General features: G+C 38.8%; 1 protein-coding gene across 1 annotated transcript; it reads right to left on the bottom strand.

Moving 5' to 3' along the window:
- Positions 1-1,336: 1,336 nt before the first annotated feature.
- hox11/13a (homeobox 11/13a) lies at positions 1,337-7,485 on the bottom strand (the record flags this gene model as incomplete). The annotated part of the gene is given in 2 exon segments (NM_001164941.1): positions 1,337-2,447; positions 6,729-7,485. Coding segments are annotated over 2 exon segments (684 nt in total). The 3' UTR covers positions 1,337-2,148.
- Positions 7,486-12,207: the final 4,722 nt, after the last annotated feature.

Here is a 12,207-nt window from a genome sequence, read left to right as displayed (position 1 = left end):
AAAAACTTTCGCTTTATATAAAGATTTAAGATTCTTGAATGTGGATCATGTTTATTGGCGCTCAAAGAAACATCAAAATGGATAGTTTTAGGTCTGAAACAATTAGTATGTAATATCGACATTGAACAGGAAAACGGCGTACAAACATCGTAAATATACAGGAATGTAGGTATGTGGGCGTAAAGTGGCCATCTTGTTGAAAAACGAAAGAGATTTGCTTTCTTGTTCGTGGAATTTCAGAGCGCTGACTAATGCGTGAGTCCCACTTCGAACTGTTTCGGATTGTGTAAAATAAGACACAACACGGGGAAGTGGAAAGTTTTATGCGAGGGTCAAGGCTCAATGTTTGAGTGCGGCAGACGACTGGACTAAAATTGAGCCCCCGGACTCGTAAAATATTCAGCGAAATTTGTGATCACAGACAAAATGTAGTAAAATTTGCGAGAGGCTGTAAACATGCGATGGGACAGATGTCCGGTGAACGAATCAAGGAATATAAACACGCCGCGCATTTCCCACCAAAAACGCGATAAAAACAACACATTTTGAAAGGAAAACAAGAACAAAATAACAACAAGAAATTTTGGAAGGAAAACAAACTGCAAAGTTGAATTTTAGAGTTGTCGGCAGATTGTAGAGACAATGGCGGCTGGCGTTATTCGCAATGAACATAGATATTCAGTTCGATTTGAAATATATAAAACTGAGGTGCCCACATTTTGTCAAATTATTATATTTTAAAAACTGACAAGTTGTTCTCCCAGTTGAATTCAACTGGTTGATAAGAGAAACTTTGTCTGTACTCTACAATGATTTACTGTCAGGCGGTAGTTTTGATCTCGTGTAATCTACAACGACTGATAGCAGACTACATCAAATTTAGAGCAGTCTGCACATTTCTGACGCGTTCCAGAAGTTTTGTTACTATTGTTCAATCATTTTGCGCCAAATATGTCTTTTTTATTCCCAAATACACGTCCGCTCGAAATTCATTGCGGCGTTGGCCAAACTGGGGCATTCTGGGACTCAAATGTGACTGAGGTCGGGCACTTTTTGTAGTCACTCTCGGTGCGCTAAATACTTCAACACGATAGCAATATCTAGAATGCCACTTCCGTGGTATCACGCTAATGTTAGTGTTACAAGTAGTGGGAATAATAACACAAATAATAAAACAAATCCCAGCGACAATCTTCTCTGAAGGGAACCACAGCGGTACGAATCTAGGTACAATCAAACAATATAAAAATACGTTATAAAAATCGAACAGAGAAAACGTCAACTTCACGTATATGTTGTTGCTGTTTTGCTTGTACTTTTAAGAAAAAAATGATGCTTCAACTTTAATTTTTTTTAATTATATATATCGGAAAACATCACAAAAACAGTACAGTGGAGATATTTACAAATTGGTCACGTGATAGAAGGGGATTAGATGGCAGCAGAAGATCCTGAGGACGTAATATTATTAAATACTTGGTAGCCGGAGTTCTTCAATTTCAACAATCCGTGTTTCTCGTATGTGGTCGGGGTTCTATTTGCATCCTTGTATGTGTGAACCGACCCGTGTTTGATCCAAATAAAGCCTGTGAGAACAACCAAAATTGTCAAGATTTGTGATTTTTTGTTAATTTTCAAAATTGTAATTCACTGGAGAATAACTTGAACGCCCTGTACATTTTATTGGCTTAGTAAAACCCGTCAATTCGGGTGGTCGCACGGGTTTGTTGTCCACCGAAGAACACCGATTTTAGGTCGTTGAATTTGACAACACCGGAAGTCGGAATTTGTATTTTTTTAAAAAGAGTTTGTAGTATTTTAACAGCGTTTTCTCATAATGTCCGATAAGACACGTGGTGGTCAGTTCAAAACCTGGCGCAGACGACAAACAAGTCCAACCTGGCAGACGACAAACAAGTCCAACCTGGCAGACGACAGACAGAAATTGTCGGAAATGCGAACAGAAAGACGAAAGAATGATATATTTAAACGAGTATAAGTACTGTGTATTATAAAACGTCAAATATTAATAAAAATGTACTGCTTCACAACTGTTTAAGGTGGTCGTTCATCTACGAGTCAAAATTGTCCGAACATGGCACGCATATGATACAAAGTAAAGCTACTTGTAGCAGCAGAACAAGTCTCTTATGCCAGGGTATGTTGCGGTTGATGTCCATCTTGTTGCTTCCTCTCGTTCTCTTCTCGCAGCCGCATTTTTTTCAGTTTCATGCGTCTGTTCTGAAACCATATCTTAATCTGACGTTCTGACAAGTTCAAAGCGCGTGCAATGTCTGTTCGTCTATCTCTGGTGAGATACATATTGTAGAGGAACTCTTTCTCGAGCTCCAGAGTCTGGTATTTGGTGTAAGGCTTTCGTTTTTTCCTGTTTCTGGTCGGCTGTTGTCCGCCAATCCATACATAGCTGGAACTCGTTGTCGGGGTATCTGAAAAGAGGACCAGAATGAGATATGATTTTGTAGGTCTAGTGTCGTAATTCACCACAAATATTGTAACACCCCTCCCAACACGTTTAAGATGATCCTAGTACTGATGATCCTACTAAACATCGATTTTCAGGCTACTGGGAAAGTTTGGTTTTAATCATAACATTATATTTGGAGGCTGCCATAGAACGAAACACTGAGTTAGACATTTTCTTAGCCTGGTTGTAGTCTAACAACTAGTTATTAGTTCCCTGAAAAAAAAACAAAAAACGAGAACATATTGCGATACAGAATTACATGTACAGTGAATTTTCACATTTTGGCGTTCGTACCCTCCACGGTGGCTTTTACCACTTGATATTATTCGTCAAATTTAAGTCGCAAACAAATCTTCCCTCAACAGTTGTGATGTTCTTTCACCACGGTTTTCTGGCATCCTTTGGAGTCGCTACTAAGACTAGAAAGAAAATCGTCAGCCGATTTCTGAATGCTGAGATTTAGGCAGTGAGCACTTCCGTTATTGGTTTTAGTCGCTACTCTAGATTGTTCTTCAAATCATATAGGTAATCTCAACTCGTACTTATCATCGACGTAACGAAATATACGATTGTCAAGTTTTGTTTATTTTGTTTGGGAATTATATGCGTCCCTCGCCTAATTTCGTGGAAAGCGAATCGGAGCAAGGAAAGAACATTGAGAATACATTGCCGATATACCCAGGGGAATTTACAAATGATAGTATTGTTTTACCGATCTCCTTGGCGATAGCGGTAAAGTAGGGTCTGAGGACAAATTCAGCATCGTATCTAATTGTTACCATTGACCTCTGACCTCTAATTATTAGATTACCGGGAATTATTCTTTTTTGTCATTTTGGGATATTTTTTAATGATTTTGTGCGTACGCCGGGAACGGTGATTGATTCCAAAATGCAATGTTGCACTGGGAAAACATCACATTAGAATTATATATCACTATATTTTACACGAGCTCACATGAACCCCGTGTGTCTCTGTATGGAAGTCTTGCATTCTTGAATGACCGTCCATAATCCGCCGTCATTTTAATGGGACCAGCTTTTGGACATATACTGGTTCCGTTTTACTCGCATGTTATTGCTTTCCGTTAAATTCATATAAATAACCAAACACTTCAATAATTGAAAAAAAAAAAACGTAGGTAAATGAAGGTAACTTATTTTTATTTTATACACATCTGAAAATACATATACATGTATATGCCCAGTTTTATTTGTATAGAGTGTTTTACTCCGACGTTACAGTCCCCGTTATGGGGATTTTAATGAACGTATGTAGAACGTTTAACGGAAGGGGTTTTGTGTCGGGAAAGCTGCATGCGTTCTGAAAGTTATCGACTACAGAGAAGGCGACGGCGATAAAACAAGAACTGCGGCGACGGAAATATATTTTTTCCCGACAAAAGAAGCGATCCAACATAGTGACGATAGAAAGCTGAAATTGGACATGCTACACTCATAAATTACTCGAAATGAATTTTATAGAAAGTTGTAGTAACAGTGACCTTGATCGTGGATAAAACAAAACAAAACGATGCCGCGTACGGGAAGTACCAGGATGTAAAGGTGAGTTCTCATGGGTCACGCGAGAGGCATCCTCTGCAGACGACGACATATGGCAATAATATTTTTTTTTTTTTATTTTTTTTTTTTATTTTATTTTTTTTTTTTTTTTGCGATTCGGGAATACTACACTTTAAGTTGTCGGAAAATACCGTCTCCCAATCGTCAGACCACTTTAGTTTCGGTGAATATCATAACAAACGAGACATAACCGACTCGGTAGAGTAAGAATGGTATCCCTTATATTACATGGTATAATTGAGGAGTATTCCCACCACTACGGAAAAGCTACATTTATTAGAACAAAATTATTGAAACAGTCAACTTGTTACTTTTTAAAAAAAATAGTATAGGGAATAATTTTAGAAACAATAGCATGACGGGTGTCGCCGGTTTATTTCCACGACCACAACATTCGGCGATAACAAACACACGCCGTCACGGTTTGTCCGCTTAAATATACGATTGTTTATTTATATGATATTGTTTGTGTGTTAGTAATTAAAATTGGCCAGACACTTTATGTTTTAATAGAACCTTGTTGAATATGAACACAACTACAGGACAGTAAAAGGTATCAATAATAACCCGCTGATTTTGTTTACATTGTTTTATAAATCATATTGCGCAATCGCTTCAAAGTAGAGTCTGAGGACGAAATTTGTATCGCATTTAATTTCTTATCTTTCCAATTATCTGGTGATGTTTGGAAACAATTCGTTACTTTTTTTGTCGATTTTTCTAATGTTTAATGATTGCTTGCGTAAGCTTGGGAAGGAAAATAATGTGACAGATTCTGTGAGCAATAGTACATGGGAAAAAAAACATCCTAGTAAGACATATCACTATTTTGCACGATCGAGCAATCATCACGTGTGCCTCTGTGAGGAAGACTTACGGTTTTCAACAACCGGCCATACTCTGCTGTCATTTTAATTTTTGGGCATGATTTTTTTGTGTGGAAAAATCACGTGACAATTTTTCGTTGGGATCAGAATTATGCAAATTAGCAAACACTGTAATACTTCAAGTTGAAAAACTTAGGTAACTGGAAGGCATCTAGTTTTAATTATTTCATTATTAATTAGGTATTTCTTGTATATGGCGTTTTTACTCCGATGTTACAGTCCCGGTAATGGAGGTTTTTAATGAACATATATGTAGAACATTTAACGGAAGGTGATTCGTGTCGGGAAAGCTGTGCTTCGAAAATTATCAACTTCAGAGGAAGCGACGGCGATAAAAACAAGAGCTATTGTGACGAGAATACATATATTTTTTCACGACAAAAGAAACGATCGAACACAGTGTTGAAAGAAAAAAAAAGGAATTGAACAGGCTACACTCATAAATTACTCGAAATTAATTTTATAGAAAGTTGTAGTAACGGTGACCTTGATCGTGGATAAAGATAAAACGATGCCGCGTGGGGAAAGTACCAGGATGTAAAGGTGAGTTGCTATGAGTCATGCGCGAGGCATCCTTTTCCGCAGACGACAAACTATGACAATAAAAAATTTACTCATGTGACTGTTTTTTGTTTGTGTATTTTTTGGGAGGAGAGGGTTGTTCTCGATTTGGGAGTACTACACTTTAAGTTGTTGGAGAATACCGTCTCCCAATCGTCTGATCATTCTAGTTTCGGTGAATATCATAACAAACGAGACATAACCGACTCGGTAGAGTAATGGTAGACAAAACAGTCGTTCCCTTATATTACATGGCAAGTCTATTTCATGAGTATTCCAATCTCTACAAGCAGAGCAATAGAACGGTCAGATTTATTACAACAACATTCATGATAAAAAAATCAACTTGCTATTTCTTTAAATATTTATAACTTGAATAATTTTAGAAAATAGTAGCGTTATTGGCGCCGTCCTTCTTTATTTCCACGACCACAACAATGGACGATAACAAACACACGCCGGTTGACCGCAGGCCAACAATATTGTTGTTTACATGCCGACTCTGTCCCATATGGACAACGGAACACAGCGACGGGGCTGTTAGGCAGCAGTGCTTACCACCGAATGATTTCCACCGTGGCACCGACAGAGGGCTACGTACCATCGCTTTATTTATCGCAATACACCTACCAGCGTATTGTGATGGTAGACAGATCGGCAATAAGGGTGTGAATATTTATAATTCAGAGAATTTTCAATAATTGATTTTTTCTTCTAAATCGACCCCCGCCGATTTGTGTTGGTGCCTGTAAGTTTACATATAGCCATACTCAAATAAATTGTAGATGGGAAGTATGTATATGAAATAAAGTATTCCCGACTCACTGTTAAAAAAAATGGAACATGTTATTCACAGAGTGGGAATAACGATGCAGATAGGCAGTAAAGTTCCGTAATAGTGACCAGGACGAGGTAATAATGAGACGAAGTTGGCGGAGTAAATTTTACGATCCAGTGGTTGTACATTTGGTTGGTGTTATATGGGAAATAAAATATTACACACACAGTAGACTGGGCCAGGATAGAGCTGACAACATTTCACCGAACCTGGAAGCGATGAAAACCACCAGACTGTGTTATTTCTCGTCACATTTTTTTTTTCTCCGGATCGCGAGGATCCTTTGTGGGAGCTATATAATCTTAACTATTCGGAGCGCGGAGTGAGTAATTTTTATTGGAATGTTAAATGATCTCAACACGACGAGGTCTTACCTGGTGTGGTCTGTGGTTGTTTCGGTGTCGTGTCCTGGCTGTGTTGTGGTGGCTGTGTCACCGGGTAATTTCGGCTGAAGTCGGACTGCACCATGGAACTTGAACCTAGGATACCGGTATGGTTGGTGAAGTAACTAGAAGTATTAGTCGTGTCGTTCTGCACATGCCAGGATGGATTTTCGTTGCCGTACGATCCCAAATTCTGACCACCGCTTGCATGGTGGTAGGGAAAGCCACTCATAAAACCAACATAATTCGTGTTAGTTGGAAGATTGAATGAGTTATTACTGGACGGCCCATCGTAAAACGCGCCTAAACTGTGAAAAGGTTTGGTTGGCGGTGTTAGCCCTTGCGATGCAGCCATGGTCTGCGTATTGTACTGCATTGCGGCGTCGTAGAATGTGTGTCGGTTTCAACTCCACTGTTATTCGTACGTAGATCGTCAACAAATGGAAAAAGGGGGAAATGTCTGCTGTAGGCGTCAATCTCTAATGTCGGCTAAAAAACGCAGAAGTTACGACATCGATGACTATAGCGTAGTAAAATATCGCCGTAAAACACGTCGCTGGCTTCACGAGACTTGACTCTAAGCAATAATGGCGTTGTTCTCAGTCAATAACGATGCGTAGGTTGTGGGGTAGGCGTCAAATACTCGACACTGAAAAAAAATGGGCCTGTTGGAAGCCCGTCGCCGAGTGAGGTGCCGAAGCAGTGTGTTGTGGATGTGAGTGAGAAGTTGCCTTACATTATAGCTCAACGTGTATTGGGAGGCGACGAAGTACTCAGCCCACAAAAAACACTTGCCGACAAATCACGTGACTGACTCTCCGCCAATCAACACACAGAAAGCGAAATCAGGCCTTGAAATGTGTAATTCTGTTAGAAATGCCGACACGTGTATTGAGGATTGGCAAAAAATGAATTCTTCTTTCAGATATTAACAAAGAATATCTAATTAAGCTGACTGTAGATATTAACCGTCTGCCACTGTTTCCTTAGGCGTCCCTGGTGTAGCGAATAGAAACCAAACTAGTAGAACTCGCAACATTGTCGGCAGACCAAAGTCTATTTTTTTATTCCCCCTTTGGGCCTTACTTCTCCTAAACCTACAGCGCTATTCGTTCAGTGGTTTTCAACTTTGTGGCAAAAAAACAACAAAACAAGTTCAGATCGCTTTTGACTTAAATAGTTATGCTGTATTTGCCAGAACCTGTTTTTTTTTGAGGAATAAACATACCACACGAACTTGTTACCGAGCACAGACTGTGATTTTTTATGGCGACCGTAAACGCGGGAACGAGTCGATCGCAAGCATATACGGTCATAATAGAGAGCTTGTCAGCCTGGTACAATAAAATCGCAATCGAAACGAAATTTCATGCCGGTGTGCGACCGGCTGAACACTCCCATTACGATTTCGAAAATGAGTCATTTATTTTCAAACCAAGTTGGCGACGGCAACTAGCAAAATCAGCACGCGACACGAATCGTTGGCAAGATGGCGACAATTTATCGGAGGATACCGAAGAAACCACACCAATAGGTAAGCTGTGAATCGGATCATATCAGGAATTTACACAGAGTTGATTTTTTTTTTTTTTGAATTTAACAAATACGTACCTGCATCTCCAATATCATATTACGTTGCTGATGAACGGGGGTGCCTGGGGCAACCAGAACTGATACGACGGAAGCCGAGCGCAATAGTGAAACAAATCGAATGATTTAAATAGAATTTTCATCGGGCATTTACGATGAAACTTATTAAGGTCTGCCAGAGTAGAACGGTATTAAGCTAAAAATGAATAACTCGCTTGATGTACATAAGCCCCGCTCGTTCCACTAGTCCCGCCGCTCAGCGGGACGGTGGAGATTCTTCAATATTGAAGTCGTTGAGAAATAACCCAGTGTTTTCTCTAACATAATTAACCCTCCAAGCGCTACCATACTCCCTACCAATATATTGATACTACATTTTCCCCATTTTTTACGTACTATTTTTCTATGTAATTTCTTAGTTAATTTCCAACAAGAGAGTCATGATACCACATTGGCACTAGATCGTGGTGAGCAATTTGAATACCAAATCTGGAATTTATATCTGTGAAAAAGGGGGCAAAAGTTGACTGTGGTGCTGCAAAGGTTAATGATTATATACATCAATTTTATTCACTGCAATTATAAAAATACATCTAGATTACTATCTCAAAAAAGTACCTTTCCCGAAAATATTAAAATTTCCAATAAAAAACACAATTAAACCGGATTATACAACACGTAAGAAATGGCTATCGCGTTTTTCAGACTTACTGGATGCCGTTAATTCTTATAGTACACAGTAAAAAAAAATAACGACACAATAACGACAACGGTATCATTATAACAATTTGTACAAGTCGTTATATTGCGTGTCAGTCACGCGAATTAAAACAATTGATTTGACTGAAAGTCAAGGTAGTACATGTTTTGTGTTGACAAGTTTTCTGTCTTTTTCTTCTTCAAATGTTTCAAGTCATAAAACGCACAATGCAAAGATTGACGCGACCGTAGAATGGATAAAAGAGAGCGAATTCGTCCCAAAAAACCCGGCTTCAAATACCGACCACACAAGTGAAAGGACCACTGGATTAAGTTCAACAGCGAACAATAATGAAACTGAACATGTGGAAGCATATCACCCAGGTTTGCAAACGCGAATTGTCGCATTTCTCAAAATCGTCATTTGCGTTCACTGTCTTATTGTTTCCAAAAACAGACCGAGATGTTACAACTCTTGCTCGAAACATGTAAGAAAATAATTGTCATAATTGTCCAACATTAACAACATTGAAACTTAATAAAATTTCTGAAAATGTGAAAAAAAAAATTGTAACCATGTTTTTGGCGGGTGAAAATCTGCTTGTGGAAGGTTATGTCGCCCGGACGGTAGAGGGAATGGTGGAGGTGGCATATGCTAGTGCGTAGACGTTAGTCTATAGCGATTTTTAAAAAACCCTTGACTAAATTTCCGTTCTCTACTTTGTATTTGATGTACAGCGACTTGAGCATAATTTGTAACATTCCAGTAACATGTCCTATCTAGCACAAACTGTTGAACGTCCATTTTCATTGTTAGCATGCTTTTAATCAAACAAGACAGCCTTCGCCTTCGCCTCTGTTTGTTGATACTGATTTAAAGCAGAAAAAATTATTAAACAAATGTTACGTGGTTTAATTTGACAGATTGCGGCAGCCGCTCGCCCTTCCTAAACACAAATCCTAAATCTGCGTAGCATATTTCACCCTTAAGTCCCCAAAATACTGATTTACGATCCGAACCGACTGTAAATAATTATCTTTGTAGCTTATAGTTGAGTTTGTTAGCATTCGTCGGCGGAGGGTTTTCAAAGAAAGGCTGTAAAAGAAGACACCCTTTGTACACAGACTATGATTTATGAATTCATCCGCGATTTTCCTTTTTATTGACTCTGCATCTGACACAGAATAACTATCACGCAGCTTTTCAATTTTGTTTTTGAAAATTTTCGGGGAATCCGCTTTGTACAACATTATAAACCGGGCTGTTGGCGACCCAGAAACTTTCTTTGATTGAGACGTAACACGTGGCGTCATTTTAAACAGGTTTCCAGGTGTTTGCGCGATGGGGTGTTTTAGTCTGATGTACTAGTAAGACATACTAAGCTTTGTAGGGAGTTGGTGGAAGACAAAGATTGTTAGGTCACTTATTCATAAGAAAAAACATGCATACATGTGTCTTAATAAAACCCTATTCGCACAGTCAATTAGTCACTAATACTAATCAGTTGAAATTAAGTTTCGTTTATTTTTTTTGTCCGTGGTATTGAACATACCGACGATCGGCCCAACGTGGTGTGTATTATTCTTTTTTTTTCAAGGCAACCAATGTCGCATGTAGCCACGGTTCTCGGGCGGGAAATATGCAATTTATTATATCACCGCTGCAGCGTACAGCCGGCACCAAACGCAGATGACGCCTGCGGTGTATGTAGCAACTCGGAAATCAAGCTCGCTTTAAACGTACGCCGAATAACTAACTCAATGTATCGTCACATGGCTTTAAAATCATCCACCACACCAAGACGGGAGTTTGCAGTTCTCATGAAATTTGGCATCAAGTAGAAAAAAAGTTCAAGCCGTCTTTTGAAATCATCGCGATGTACTGTAAAACATGTCTTTTTAGTTAGCATGTTGTTTTAGCTAATTTGTGATTTCGCTAATTCTCACAGGGAGATAGTCGACACTTTAGCTAAATTAAAATTCTGTTAATTCATGCCGAGAGTCAAATTCGCTAAAATTGCATGCAGCTATTTCAACGTGTTCTACAGTATGTTATAATCGTTGTTATTTTTTCATGTTCATAACGAAATATGTTTATTATTTAATAATTTCATAGTAAAAATAGACAGAATATAAATAGAATAAGATAGAATGTGTATGCGCTGTCAGTTTGTTTCCGTCGTAGCCGCTACCGGGACTCAACAATTCACTATCGTGTATGTTTGCCCGGAAATATCAAACTTGCGGGATCCTCGGCACACCGCAAACTATTCAGGTGCTTCAAAAGAGCGCAGAAGCACAAACAAAGATATTCGCGTCCATCAAACCAATATGTAAACAAATAAATCGGTAGTCATTAGTTAAAATCGAAGTAACTTGTGACATCGATTAACGCATGGATTTCGGACATATTCTGTTCCGAGTTCAATTTCTTTTTTTTTAATTTAATTAAAATATAAAATGACTGATCGCTCATTTCGACATCAAGTTTGGAAACATTGCTTTTATTATTCAGAATACAATTACCTGCAACGTACCGCGAACCGCGCCACATGTGGAACAGGTTTCTTCGTTTCAATTCATACCTATTTCTAATCTATTTTCCTTTCCATTGTCGCAAACTGACAACACATTAATCTAAGTACGCCAGGCAGTGATCCCTTTTCACACATTCTCAAAGGCCGAGATGATCATTACACTAACACCAGACAATACAATCACGCATCCACCGGTCTCATCAACTTCTACTGTTTCGCGACCCTTAAAAAACCCAAATTTACATATTTTTTTTCTAAAACAAATGACAAATCATATTATAAAAGAAACAACAAGACTGTGTAATTGCCGTTGAATCCATCGCCGTCTGAACAAGGAACCCATACCGCAACATAACTGTCACGCCTTACAGTAACTGACCACACATAACTGCACCCACCAATAACAACATCGTCGAATATATTCCCTCTTCCATTACAGTCTTTTTTTATTGGGCTACCCTGTAATCTAATTCAATGTCACGTTATTCAGTAAAAGAATACAATTTGTGTCTTTTATACCGTCGCGTTCATACTTCTCCCTCGTGGGACCGATCGCGTGCTTGTGTGCCCAGTGTTTCATTGTGTTATGTACAAAACGACTCCGTGTTTTAGAGATTGCCGTGACAAAGCCCGGTAGTTGGAAC

The sequence above is a fragment of the Saccoglossus kowalevskii genome, chromosome 20 (assembly GCF_978046115.1).
Source record: "Saccoglossus kowalevskii chromosome 20, keSacKowa6.1, whole genome shotgun sequence".
Classification (NCBI taxonomy): Eukaryota; Metazoa; Hemichordata; class Enteropneusta; family Harrimaniidae; genus Saccoglossus; species Saccoglossus kowalevskii.
Note: the sequence above shows the minus strand (reverse complement) of the source record. Positions and strands in the feature narration are given on the sequence as shown.